This window comes from Gymnoscopelus microlampas (assembly GCF_963454915.1).
Source record: "Gymnoscopelus microlampas genome assembly, chromosome: 22".
Taxonomy (NCBI): Eukaryota; Metazoa; Chordata; class Actinopteri; order Myctophiformes; family Myctophidae; genus Gymnoscopelus; species Gymnoscopelus microlampas.
The window spans coordinates 41816296-41831409 of record NC_139959.1 but is presented as its reverse complement, the minus strand read 5'-3'; the positions used below and the strand labels follow the sequence as shown (position 1 = coordinate 41831409).

The window sequence follows — 15114 nt, the reverse complement described above, 5'->3', positions numbered from 1 at the left end:
CTCTCGGTCTGTCCCTCTTTTCCTCTCGGTCTGTCCCTCTTTTCCTCTGCACACACGTCATGCGAAGTCCGGCCATTCAGATTTCAACCACTAGGGGTCTGGCAGTACCAGGTCTACCGGTTCCCTTGTTTTCTTGGATGAGGCTGGAACATTGCCTTTTTAACCTTTTATATTTGATATATTTAACTTCAATGTTATAATGGGGGTCAAAGGCAGTCAGGTCGGGCTGAAACCATGCCCAAATATGGAGCCATCGTGTCATAGTTGACTGACGTCACAGATAGGTCACATGAAGTCTGACATCCACATGAGGCCACGCCCCTTTTTGGACATCATCTTATTTATATCATTTATTTGTTGCTGTTGTCGTTAGTCATGGCTTCCAGTTCCCACCTGATGTTGTGTGGGAGTCCTGACCGCTCCAGACGGTACTGAATAACCGCTAGCTTACACAACGTCTTCAGACTAGGACTGAAGTCTAACACGTACAGGTCAGGTACGTATTCCACAAAGAGGATGAGGCGGTCTCCCACCGTGCAACAGCACATCCCATACAACGCAGCACACGGTCCTTTCCCTTTGGGCTCGACCTTCTTCCAGGAGAAGGTCTTTGGACTGAACTTCCACAGATCATGGAAGGCGGTATTATAATTTGTTCTTCCACCAAATATGTACAGCTCTCCGTTGTAGGTAAAGGCCGAACGTTCCCAGTGTCCTTCTGGAGGAAGGTGTGCAGAAGGTGTGTTCAGCCAGCAGTTGGTCTCAGTGTCAAACACTTTGATGTTGTTGTTGTTCTGGTGCCCAGAGCCACCAAATACAAACATCTTTGTCCCAATGATGGTGGCAGAGTGACGGTCTGAAGCAGGTGGCGGAGTGCCTCTTGTGTTAATTAAAGACCAGACCATTGTGGTGGTGTCCAACTTGTACGTGTCATTATGGTGTCCAGTCCATTGGTTGTATCCTCCATGAATATACATGACCTTCTCCGAGACACAGGCTGAGTGGTTAAACCTCTCCTCTGGAACAGTTCCAGAAACCTTGGGCTCGAACCATTCGCTGGCGTCAACATCGAATGCATAAAGCACGTTGCAGTACTTCCCTGTGACATAATTATAACCCCCCCACATGTAGATGATATCTTCTATCAGCACAGCTGTGTGGCCGCGCCTGGATGGAACCTCAAGGTGACATTCTCCACTTCCAGTTGTCACTTGGGTCAACTTCCTCCAGCATAAAGACACTGTGTTGAAGACATCAATATGATCCATGTTGTAGTTCTTAAACACTCCAATTGAGTAGACTTTGTCTCCCACGGCAACAACAGCTTCAAGGTAAGACTCTGGTACTCCGTTCAGATGCAGCGTCCAGCAGAACATTTCTCACAACAGCTCCTCCAGGAATCAAATTAGATTCCTCATGTGTAATGTGGGACTTGAACCGAGATGTCTGACAAAATTAGCTTCAAAGGTAGCTCCGTCAAGAAGGACCAGGTGAAGGCGCCCGGAAGTAAGACATTTTGTTTCCATATTGGTTCCATGGGTCCATTCCATCGGTTCCATGGATCGTGATCCTGTTGATTTTTATGTTGTGTATCTCGACTACATCGAAAATTAGGGCCTGCCCCTCAACTGTACTTCCAGTTTAAATAAAGGTTATGATGAAGTAATTATAACACATAGTCATTATAAATGACTCTATGTGTTATAATTATTGATATCAACAACTATGAGTACTTGAAGTGCTTATAAATGTAATTATGCAGTCTTATAATGCATTCAAAGTATGTTCATAATGCATCACAGACATGGGCTTTCATAGAAAGTCTGACTATTTATTTACCAGTAAATGCTGCTATTTTCTCCCGCATCCTTTTTGCTCATTACCGTGTTTTTTCCCAAAGAGCCACGAGGAAAAAGTTGCTTTCAAATTATGCTAAACATCCATCCTCTGCGTCATCCCACCACATCCCGCCGCATCCCACTGCAGTTAACACAGGGTGGCATTAAGCCATTTAGACCGGGAACGCATCTGTGTTATTTTTTAGATTTATTTGGCTTATTTGAAAAATAGCAGATCTACAAGCTCATAGTGCGGCACCGAGTGCCGCGCTACGAGCTTGTAGATCTGCTATTTTAAAAAAATCTTGAAAATGTGTGCAAATCATATATATATTTTTTAAAAGCGAACATTTGTAAAATAATGTTGTTCCAGGGACCCTCCAGAAGTAAAGATTTGAGTTACAAACGTTCGCTCTAAAAATATATATATATATATATATATATATATATATATATATATATATATATATATATATATATATATATATATATATATATATATATATATATTCAGATTTAGACAAATGTTCACAATTTTTCAAAAAATAGCAGATCTACAAGCTCATATAAGCTTGAGCTTGTAGATCTGCTATTCTTGAATAGCCCAAATAAATCTAAAACAAATGACACAGATGTGTTCCCGGATTGAATGGGTTAAAAAGTGAATCATAAAACCCCAGCAGACTGCCTCGCAACTATAGCAAAGAGGCACAAGAGTGCACGCAAATATGCAAATGTGTGTGTGTGTGTGTGTGTGTGTGTGTGTGTGTGTGTGTGTGTGTGCTTACGCGTGTGCGTGCGTGTCTGCGTGCCTGCGTGCGTGTCTGCATGTGTGCGTGTACGCGAGCGTGCGTGTCTGTTGGTCTAATAGATTCTTCAAACGCATGGTTGCTTTGCCTTTGGGGCTGCAGCCCTTTATTTTGACCAAGATGTGGTCACTCGCCATGTGTAATGACCTTCCAGTCTGCTGGGGGGGAATGGTGACTGTTGTCGTGCGAATGGTAGACACGAGGTGACATAAGGTCTCGCCTATAGCCTCGTAAGGCCACACACCCCTCCGTATTAGCCCCATAAGGCCACACACCCCCTTATTAGCCCCATAAGGCCACACACCCCCTTATTAGCCCCGTAAAAAATAGTGTGTAGCCGAAAAATAGCCGATCTACAAGCTCACAACGCGTCGCCATGCGACGCGTTGTGAGCTTGTAGATCTGCTATTTTCAAATAGCCTAGGAATAAAATTGGGCTAAAGTGGTTAATGTATGTTTTATAATGTAATCATTTATACCTGCACTATAGTAACTAAAGTTTTCAAATAACTGTAGTGGAGTAAAAGTGAAATATTTCGCCTCCGAGATGTAGTGGAGTAAGTAAGTAAAAGTATAGGCAATTGGAAATACTCCAGTAAAGTAAAAGTACCTCAACATTTAAAGTACAGTACTTGAGTAAAAGTACTTACTACTTGAGTAAAAGTACTTACTACTAAACTACTAAAGTACTTAGTAGTTACTTTACACACCTGCCTATAGCCTCGTACTGTAAGGCCCAAGAGCAAAGTGGCTGGTTATGAGTGTTCTGTGTCACGGCTTGTAGACACTGTCAACATAATTATATTGTTGGTTTCAGGAGAGCTTTTTGTTTTGTCTTTGTCAAGTTCTTGTTTATGTATGCACGGATGAATGTGTTCATATTGTTCTGTCTATTGTACTTTCTTTCTTATCTATTTTTGTGATAAGGACCAGTGGCGTGCACAGACATTTTGAAGGGCAGGTGCTCAAGTAAATTATACTTTTTTTTGGTTTACTTGGTCTGCTCTTTGTTCCCCTCTACACCTATACCTCTTTGCCAAAAATAGCAGATCTACAAGCCCACAACGCCTCGCAGCGCGAGGCGTTGTGGGCTTGTAGATCTGCTATTTTTGGCTAAAGTTCTCCTCAGAAAAGGGATGCTAGGTTTCGAGTGGTTATGGTAAAAAGATTTGGCGGACCCCCTGTAGTAGCTCTGAGGACCCCCTAGGGGTCCCGGACCCCCTGTTGAAGACCCCCGCTGTAAACTGAAAAAAAAGTGCCCTTTTTTCAAAAGGGCACTTCTGGTCAAGAGGGCAAAGGGCAGGTGCTGTAGCAGCACCTAGAGTCTATCTGTGCACGTCCCTGATAAGGATCCCTCTCGGAAACGAGATGATACATCTCAAGGGGTTATCCTTTCAATAAAGGTACTATGTATTGTCGGGCAAAAACCTCTTATCTCCATATTTTTTAACCTTTTTGTGTTTTTTTTTTTGTTGGTAAATGAACGGCACTACTTGATCACACTACAGTGTCACACGAAATCATCAAAAGTAGCAGTTCGGCAAGCTCGAAACGTGGCGCGAAGAGACGCGTTTCGAGCTTGTAGATCTGCTAATTTTTGCATTTTTTTTTTTATTTGAATCCTGAAAAGTAACAGTTTTGAACCTACAGATGTGCCATTTCAAAACTTCACATGTCCTGCCATCGCCAAGACAGTACATTTTCAGGGGATTCCCAGGGCAATAAGAGGGACAAAGAAGGGCATTTAAAATGCTGAATTATTTTGATGATCACTGCTTTTATGATGCTAATTAATTTGAGCAACTGGTCAAATCACCTTTCGCCTCATAATGAGTCTGACACCTTGTTCAACACACATTCTTTTGTTCTCATGTATATGGATGTCTGTTGAAGGGAAAAACGGGGGTGTGTAGTGACAACTTCTTTTCAGGGGCAAAACAGTGCATTTTAAGGGCAGAAAATGGAGGAAAAAAATGCATTTTCAGGGCACTATCAGGGAAAGAACAGTAACGTGTGAAGTTTTGAAGTGGCACATCTGTATGAGGTTTCCACCTGACAAATGTTGGTGTATCGGATACATTTTTATGTAAGGAATACTGCATTGTATATCCGGGTATTATGTCAACATGAAAATGAATAACGCACAGATGTCTGCTTCTGAGGAAAGATGAAACTAGTCTCTCAACTCTGTCATTCCTTCATCAAGAGGATGATTATATTCCCTCTCGGTTCGGAGTCACCATAACCCATTCAATCTGTCATTTTTACATTTATTTAGCTATTAAACAATAGCAGATATACAAGCTCACAGCCTGGCACCGAGTGCCACAATATGAGCTTGTAGATCTGCGTTTTTTGAAAAAACTTGAATATTTTGTGCAAATCTTAAATGTATATTTGTTTAAGTGAACATTTGGAAGGAAATAGTTTACGAATGTTCACTTTAAAAGAATTATATTCAAAGATTTGCAAACATTTTCTTGATTTTTCTAAAATAGCAGATCTACAAGCTCATAGCGTGGCACTATGAGCTTGTAGATCTGCTATTTTTGAATAGCCCAAAGGAATCTAAAATGACACAGATGCATTCCCGGATTACATGGGTTAAGACTATCGTTTCTCATCATCAATGTTGCAGGATGATGCTGATTTGGGGAATAGGAAAGAGGGGGGGGGGGGGGTAGGGGGGTAGAATTTGTGCCCGGTTGCCACGATTTTATACATGTTTATTTCTCAAATTAACCCATTAAGACCGGGAACGCATCTGTGTCGGTTTTAGATTTCTTTAGGCTATTAAAAAATAGCAGATATACAAGCTCATAGCGCGGCACTCGGTGCCGCGCTATGAGCTTATATATCTGCTATTTTTTTTTTTATCGTGAAAATGTGTGCAAATCTTTGAATATATATTTTTTCAAGCGAACATTTTTTAACAAAACATTCTACAAGTCTTCTAGATCCTAAATGTATGTTGCTTTAATATCAGTGGTTCTCAAACGTCTTCCTACCAAGGAGTGGACCACCCAAAATGATATGCATTAGGCCATGGACCCCCATCTCGAAATATGTGGTTCCAGGGACCCCCAGAAGCAAAGATTTGAGTTAAAAATGTTTGCTTTAAAAAAAAATATATATATATATTTTTTTTTTTGGCACAAATTTGCAAGATTTTTCTAGCAACAAGCTCATACTTGGAGCACTTGGTGAGCTTGTAGATCTGCTATTTTTGAATAGCCCAAAGTATAAAATAACGGTTTAAGTGGTTACACAAACGCGTGCACGGTTTTAATGCGTTAAGCCTTCTTCTAACCCGACTGCAGTTTGCTCCATCCATCTGCCTGCAGTCAGAGGCTGTAATATAAGCGCTAATTGCTAACGCCCACGCTAGCAAACCAGCCAGTTCCTATTGATTCCTCCAACAACCTCACAGTTCAAGCAACATGAATGACATCTTAGACACCAGCACAGCACGGCTTGTATTCACAACGCGGTTCGCCCCCTAAATGCCAGCGGTTATCAGACCTTCATTTCCATGTCAAGGAGCCCACAATTAATATGTATTTGGGCCGCGAACCTCCCATCAGAAAATATTATGTGCCAGAGTAAATATTATGTGTCTGGCATATAATACTTTAATAATATGTACCAGGTACCCTAGCACATATTATATGCCAGGGTACCCCTCGATACAAGATTTATGTTGTGGTCGTTCAGTCGCCCACAACATAAGTATTATTTTACACTTTGACTATTCAAAAATAGCAGATCTACAAGCTCATAGCGCGGCACCGAGTGCCGCGCTATGAGCTTGTAGATCTGCTATTTTTGAAAAATCGTGAACATTTTTGCAAATCTTTGAATATGTATTGTTTAAAGCGAACATGTTTAACTCTATTGTTTGCTTCTGGGGAAAAAGTTCGATACAAGATTTATGTTGTGGTCGTTCAGTCGCCCACAACATAAGTATTATTTTACACTTTGATTATTCAAAAATAGCAGAAAACATTAGAACAAAACATTTTGAGATGGGGGTCCGCGGCCAAATACATATCATTCTGGGGGTCCTTGACATGAAAAAGTGTGAGCACCACTGATATACAGTACAGTAGAAACATACGTTTTTTTTTTTCTTCAGAATACTGTTGGGATTTAGAAGACATTTGTAGAATCGGCCTCAGGTCTTAATGGGTTAAACTGATTTTAATGGGGACTCCCTGGAACCCCTTCAAGGACACCTGGGGGTCCCCGGACCACACTTTGATGAGAAAAACTGCCCATTTATTCCACCTTAGTCTCAGGACACTACAAGGTGTCTACTAAAAGAAAAGAAAAACTCCATCCCAGTCCCCCCCAGGATTCCACAATCGCCAAAGTGTCCGCAGAATTTCGTGTTGACCTCGGAAATAGTTGGCGAGCTGCAGAACAGAACACAGACATGGCCTTTGTCTAAGAAAAATGTCTCAGAGGCTCATGGGTGGATTGTTGAAAGCAGTTGAAACTGGATATAGTCTGAACTTTTCTCTTCCCCTCATTTGCATAACGACGTATTGTTGCACACCTTGTAAGCAGAGGGAGTAAGCAGTCAGTGGTGGAAAAGTACTCAAAATATTTTACGTATCAATACTGCAATGTAGAAATACTCTGTTACAGGTAAACGTCCGGAATTCATAAATTTACTTGAGTAAAAGTACAAAATTATTGGTATCAAACGAACTTCAAAGTAGTAAAAGTAGAAAGTACTCATTATGCAGAATGTCCCATTCCGCAAGTTTTCAAATATAAAAATCTTTTGAAAATAGCTGATCTACAAGTTCACAATGCGTCGCGATGAGACGCATTGTGAACTTTTAGATCGGGCATTTTCAAATGGTCGAAATGTATATAGGGCTGAAGTGGTTACTGGATGTTTTGTAGTAATAATCCAAATCTACAAAGTAACAAGTAACTGAAGTTTTCAAATAATTGTAGTGGAGTAAAAGTATATTATTTGCCTCTGAGATGTAGTGGAGTAGAAGTAAGAGTACAGACAATTGGAAATACTCCAGTAAAGTAAAAGTACCTCAAAACTGTAGTTAAGTACAGTACTTGAGTAAATGTTTAAAAGTATTTTACATCACAGAGAACACATAAATGGCATTTGTCTAAATGGTCTCAGAGGCATGGATGGATGGATGGTTGAAAGCAGTTGAAACTGGATATAGTCTGAACTTTGCTCTTCCCCTCATTTGCATAACAAAGTCCGTTTGAACACTTAGTAAGCGCAGGGAGCAGCAGTAACCTTCCTAGAAGAAGGTCTATCTATGACCGAAAACGTTTTATAATAGAAGTTATGTCTTTATTGTGTAAGTGTAGACGATGTGTGTGGGGTCATTCTATATTATACTCCATGCATGCTATATTCATAACCACTTTAACCATTATGTTATACTTTGGCTATTCAAAAATAGCAGATATACAAGCTCATAGCGCGGCACCGAGTGCCGCGCTATGAGCTTGTAGATCTGCTATTTTTTTGGGTGAAAAATCATGACATTTTTTTGCAAATCATTGAATATATAAAAAAAAAATTTAAAGCGAACATTTTGAACTCAAATCTTTGCTTCTGGGGGGGTCCTTGGAACAAAATATTTTCAGATGGGGGTCCGCGGCCAAATACATATAATTTTGGGTGGTCCTTGGCATGAAAAAGTTTGAGAACCACTGATATTATAGCAACACGTATGTTTTTTCAAAAAACTGTTAGGATTTAGAAGACATTTGTAGAGACATTTGAACAACTGTTCGCTCAAAAATATATATATATTCAAAGATTTGCACACATTTTCCACAATTTTTCAACAAAAATAGCAGATCTACAAGCTCATAGCCCGGCACCGAGTGCCCCGCCATGAGCTTGTAGATCTGCTATTTTTGAATAGCCCAAAGACATCTAAAATGACACAGATTCGTTCCCCGTCTTCATGGGTTAAAGTAGAGGACAAACAAACATGAATTACATAACACAAGGGAGGTAAAAAAAAGGGCCCGTTTTGGTTCCCCCCAGTTCAAGTGGTTCATGTAAAAATAGAAAAGTAAAGTCCCTTATCACACAAAGATTTGGCGGCCCCGTGGGCATTTGTTGTTAAATCTCAGGTTTTAAGGATCAAAGACCCTATAGCATGTGTTAACAGAGATCGATAGGGATGGACAGACGAGACAAAGAGGACTCAGATCAAACCGTTGAGGAAAATAGACCCACTTAGGCATCAAGCACATGAACATGTCAATAAGAGGGGACTCGTGGTGGTGACCAGAAGAAACGCACGGACGCTTTGACTTCAATGCCATGACCAGTTCAAACACCATCGCCTTCAATTACCGCCATCGATGGCCGGGCATAGATCTCTGAACGAGAGTTTGACGTCGATGTTTACTGTATTGACCAGTGGTGGAAAAAGTACTCAGATGTTTTACTTAAGTAAATACTGCAATACTGCAATGTAGAAGTACTCTGTTGCAAGTAAACGTTCGGAATTCAACATTTATTTGAATAAAAGTGCATGAGTATTGGTATCAAAATGTAGTTAAAGTACCAAAAGTAAAAGTGCTCATTAGGCAGAATGTCCTGTTTTCACAAGTTTTCAAATTCATAAAAATCCATTGAAAATAGCAGATCTACAAGCTCACAATGCGTCACATTGCGACGCATTGTGGGCTGAAGTGGAAATACTCCAGTAAAGTGAAAGTACCTCAAAATTGTACGTAAGTACATTACTTACAGTAGGTAAATGTATTTAGTTACTTTCCACTACAGATGAGGAGTTCAAACGCCATCACCTTCAATTAGCGCCGCCATTGATTCAGCATAGATCTCTGAATGAGAGTTTGATGTGGATGTTTACTGACTGCACCATGCACTCCTTTCTATTGTTTTTCTGATAAGACGTGATTCTCAGACACCACGCATCCTGTCAGACCTCCCGATAACTCCATCAGTCATTGACCATTCAGTTCTTTGCTCAAAAGAGGACGACAAAGGCTTTGATCTGATCCAGGAGGGGAGACGCGTATACTGCTAAAGCCGAACACATGTCTCTCTGCTTTTACAACATGTGGCTTAATGGTGAATGAAAAACAACTGGGACTGGGGGGAGGAGCCAAAGTCAATATGTCTGCTCTGCCGGCCCAGGGTATATTATCTTTGGCTTTGGCTTTAGATCGCTTTGCATAAAGTGAGTCAAAACCAAAGCAACATGACATTAATAACGTTAGGGGGAGAAAGAATGCTACAGTATGGCAACAGACACGGCGAGGATCACTGGGTATAGTAACAGGCTGTGTGGAAAAAGACTCACATTTTTTACTTAAGTAAAAGTACCAATACTGCAATATGGAAATACACTGTTACAAGTAAAAGTCCACAATTAAAAATGTACTTGAGTAAAAATACAAAAGTATTGGCATCAAAATTTACTTAAACTACCAAAAGTAAAAGTACTAAAATATTTGGAAATAGCAGATCTACAAGCTCACGACGCGTTGTGAGCTTGTAGATCGGCTATTTTCAAACAGCCTTCGTATAAAATAGCTTAAGTGGTTAATGTACGTTTCATAATCATTTATATTCAAAAAGTAACAAGTAACTAAAGTTTTCAAATAATTGTAGTGGAGTAGAAGTAAAAGTATTGTAAATTGGGAATACTCAAGTAAAGTACAAATACCTCAAAATTGTACTTAAGTACAGTACTTAAGTAAAAGTACTTAGTTACTTTCCACCACTGGTGAAGAGCATGTTTTTTTAGCCACGCTAGTGGGCTCATTCCGTCAGACAAACATCTTCAGTAAACATCTACTGACTGGATTATCATGGAATTTGCTGAGCTCTCCTCCATGCTCCCATGGATCGCATTGGTGGACAGTAACTAAGTACATTTACTTAGTAGTAGTACTGTGAAAATTGTCACACCATCACTAACGTTGGGTATAATTGTTACCCAATGTTATAAATTCCATACAAATACAATAATACATCGTCACCTTGCTAAACTAATGGCCTAAGTCATTTTTGGAGGAAAATTATATTTTCAGCTCCTCATGACACAGGCCACCTCTGGTAAAACCACCTATCTCCTAATAGAAAAGGATCATGCTGTTCTCTCCCCTTTTATTATAATGGCCCATCTCCCCAGTGTGACTTAGGACAAAATAGGCTTTTTTTTTGGCCTAAGTCACATGGTTTTGTGACTTAGGCCAAATTATTTACTGATTTAGGCAATTTTTTTTACATTTATTTTGGCCTAAATCAGATTTAATCCTATTTAAACCTATTTAAATCTCTTATGTTACATAACTGACAGAAAGTGTTATTTTTTTATTTTAATAGTCATAATTTGTTATAAACATTTTGGGTGAAATGATTAAGAAATATACAGTTTTGTTTTGGATCAGTTTTTTATTTTTCCTGAAAAACTATAAAAAGCGACATAGGCCATTAGTTTAGCAAGGCGACGATATGGCAAATCGAGGTACTCTTCTTTAATATTTCAACATGGGAAAAAAAAATGAAAAAACGAAAAACAGAGATCATGGTGGGACCCTATAAAAAAGCAGCAACATCTGTGAAATAAATTGGATCTTGTTAAAAACATATTCCAAAAAATATATATGATGGAGCTGGGAACGTTTCCTTTGGTCCACCCATTCCTGGGGCAAGCGAGCCTTGTCCAGTGAAGGCACAGTCTAATTGCATCAGCTGACCGTTGTGGGAGTATGGTCAAATTGTTTGAGTATTTCTATTTCTGTCTCTGAACTTTCACTACATTTCAAAGACCGGAGGATGAAGCCTTGCCTAAAAAACGCTTCCAAACACCAGAGTTTACAATATTTCAGCTCTCGGCAAGCAGATAAAAAATGCCACATGTGAATGAATGTGCGAGTGCAAAATGGCCACTCATCACGCTGCTGGTGTTTAAGGCCTCTAAACTCTGAGCTCATGTCCTCTCCTCAACCTGTAGCTCCTCTAAACTCTGAGCTCATGTCCTCTCCTCAACCTGTAGCTCCTCTAAACTCTGAGCTCATGTCCTCTCCTCAACCTGTAGCTCCTCTAAACTCTGAGCTCATGTCCTCTCCTCAACCTGTAGCTCCTCTAAACTCTGAGCTCATGTCCTCTCCTCAACCTGTAACTCCTCTAAACTCTGAGCTCATGTCCTCTCCTCAACCTGTAACTCCTCTAAACTCTGATCTCATGTCCTCTCCTCAACCTGTAGCTCCTCAACATCTTTCCACTGGCTCCCTGTGGCTTTGACAAAAAAAATATGGAAATTAATCCATGGTTATTCATTAAGATTTAAATTTCCATTCATCGTTATTCTACTGGGCCTGAAATCATTTTTCTTACATTCTCCAATTTTAAACAGACACGCGCGCATGTGCATGCACAGACGCACGTGCGCGTGTGAGCACACACCAACACACACACACAAACACACAGGCACGCACACACACGCACACGTGCAAACACACGCGCAAACGAGAACAAATGTGCACGCGCAAACACATGCACACGCGCATACACTCCAACACACGCAAGCACATGCGTGAACACATGTGCACGTGCAAACACACGCACAAACACACATGAACACGCGCACACACGTGCACGCGCAAACACACGCACACACACGAGCAAATACAGGCACACACATGCACGCACAGTTTGTGTACCAAAAAAATGCAGATACAAGCCCACAAAAAGTGGCGCTGTGATGCGTTGTGAGCTTGTAAATCAGATATATTTTGGTGTGTGACACAAAATATGACGCACAACTAAATATAACGAAATATAATAATAATATAACGAAATATAACACACAACTAAGATAAAATATGGGGGAAAAAAACAAAACATAACCTGTAGTTTATCCTGTTTATGTGTGTTTGTGTTGGTTCGATACTAGATGACATCAGACTGGAGCTTATAACAGAGGAGCAGATCTACAAATCTACAGACATCTACAGACAGATCTACAAGCTCGAAACGCGTCGCTTCGCCCCGCGTTGCGAGCTTGTAGATCTGCTACTTTTGATGCTTTTGTGTGACACTGTAGTGTAATATGATCAAGTAGGACGTTAATTTACAAAAAAAATACAAAACGTTAAAGAACGTGCGATAAGAGGGTTTCTGCCCGACAACAAGATATATAGCGACTTGTGTTTTTTCAGAAAACTGTTAGGATTTAGAAGGCATTTGTAGAATCAGCTTCAGTTCTTAAAAAGGGATAGTTCACCCCGAAAAATGACTTTATTTCTATCGATTAGTCACCCGTTGGAAACTTGAATTCATGGACATTTTTTTGTTAAGCCAATAATTTAAGTCAATAATTTGACGACCAGCGGACCGGTAGGCAGCGGTTCCGGTAGGAGACACAAAGGAGACTCTTCATCATCAAATTATTGTCTTAGGAATGAGACAAAAACAAACAAAATATCCATGAATTCAAGCCTCAATGGGGTGACTAATCCATAGAAAAAAAAGTCATTTTGGGGGTGAACTACCCCTTTAATGAATAAAGAAAAAGTAGTCCAGCGCCTTATCTAGGGAGAGGTTGAGAGTTAAATATTGCGTTAAGACTTTTTTTTTGTTTTTGCTTTCAACACCAACGCTGTTTGGCTTTATATCTGCAGCCAGAAAATTACCAAATCATTTTTTTTATTGACGTTTTCAAAAATAAGCGCACACTCTGCATTTGCTGAAACGTATGACAGGGATGAGAGAAAAGGAGAGAGTGATGGTCTGCTGCTACACAGAAAACAAGAGCAGAGCCAATGGAATGTTTTTTAGAAAGAATTTGATCAAATCTCCAAACTCCACTTATTATTATTATTACTGCTGCTGCTGTAGTTCTGCAGCAGCAGCAGATATCAAGGCGTGGTAGAGAGAGAGAGAGAGAGAGAGAGAGAGAGAGAGAGAGAGAGAGAGAGAGAGAGAGAGTGCTGTTCACGGACAGAGATTCCATTAACACATTATGACCAGGAACGCATCTGTGTCATATTTAAGATTTCTTTGGGCTATTCAAAAATAGCAGATCTACAAGCTCATAGCGCGGCACCGAGTGCCGTGCTATGAGCTTGTAGATCTGCAATTTCTTTGTTTAAATTGTGGAAAATGTGTGCAAATCTTTGAATGTATGTACTGTAAATGTGAATATAGAATGTATGTACTGTAAATGTGAATATATTTGAATGTATGTACTGTAAATGTGAATATATTTGAATATATGTACTGAAAATGTGTGCAAACATTTTTTTACTCCGATATGTGCTTTTGGGGGTCCCTGGAACAACATATTTTTACATGGGGGTCCACGGCAAAATACATATCATTTTGGGTGGTCCTTGACATGGACAAATTGGAGCACCACTGATATAGAAACATACATTTTTCAGAAAACTGTTAGGATTTAGAAGACATTTGTAGAATCCCCCAGAAGCAAAGATTTGAGTTACAAATGTTCCCTTTAAAAAATATATATATTCAAATATTTGCACTTAATTTTTTAATTTTTTAAAAATAGCAGATCTACAAGCTCATACATCTGCCATTTTTGAATAGCCCAAAGAAATCTAAAAATGACACACAGATGCGTTCCCCGGTCTTAGCGGGTTAAATAATCATTGGTTAAAATATCAGAGCATCTGTTCTGAGACGTGTGGGCTTCTCCTCTACCCTCGGTGGTGGGAATTCGACTCCCACCAGCGGGAGCTTCCAGCCAAATCCCCCTGAGACGTTTCTTCAGCGTCCCCGCCTCTCTCATTTGCAACGTGGCTCTCCTCACTGCATTCTGAGACATTTTAATGAATGTTCATTTAGACCTATTTTATGAGGCTCAAATTATGTTTTTTTTGCGGTTCTAGACAGATTTTCTTTTTTAGCCAAAAATGGCTCTTTCTTTAATAAAAGTTGCCGACCCGGCCTGTACTGTCCTCGCTACGTGTAATTAGTGTACATAGTTAGACAGTCAGCCAAATTTCTTTTAAAAAATGACATGGGAGTCAGGAAATAGCGTCCAAGCTCCTGTGTTTTCTTTCTAAATCTTTATCCCACGATTTTGTAACTCCTTTTTTTACAACCAGTGCCAATCGTCTATGTAATCCTGGGCACTACACTCCCTCTGCCAAGAACATGCAAACTCCACACAGAAAGGCCCTTTCGCCAACCCCACCTAGGGTATGGGCACTGATGACGCGGAGAAGAGAACACCCCCCCCCCCCCCCCCAGCACTCACAGCGCCCCCTGCGGGAATCGAACCCAGGACCTTCTAGCTTGTGTTTTATTGTCACACTCATCAAGTACATCAAGAAATGGAATAAAACTATGAAAAATACAGAAAAATACAGGCTGTAACAAACTAACTAACAAACAAGCAAGCAGGTGAACACACTGAGCTAAACTACACACAGTGTAAAATAAATCAATTATGCATGAAATA

At 40.1% G+C, this 15114-nt stretch overlaps 1 protein-coding gene across 1 annotated transcript; it reads right to left on the bottom strand.

Moving 5' to 3' along the window:
* Nucleotides 1-350: 350 nt before the first annotated feature.
* LOC311038649 (kelch domain-containing protein 3-like) lies at nucleotides 351-1376 on the bottom strand (the record flags this gene model as incomplete). Its single annotated transcript, XM_084048219.1, has 1 exon — nucleotides 351-1376. The coding sequence occupies one exon, from the start codon at nucleotides 1374-1376 to the stop codon at nucleotides 351-353; it is 1026 nt and encodes a 341-aa protein (XP_083904345.1).
* Between the last annotated feature and the right edge of the window lie 13738 nt (nucleotides 1377-15114).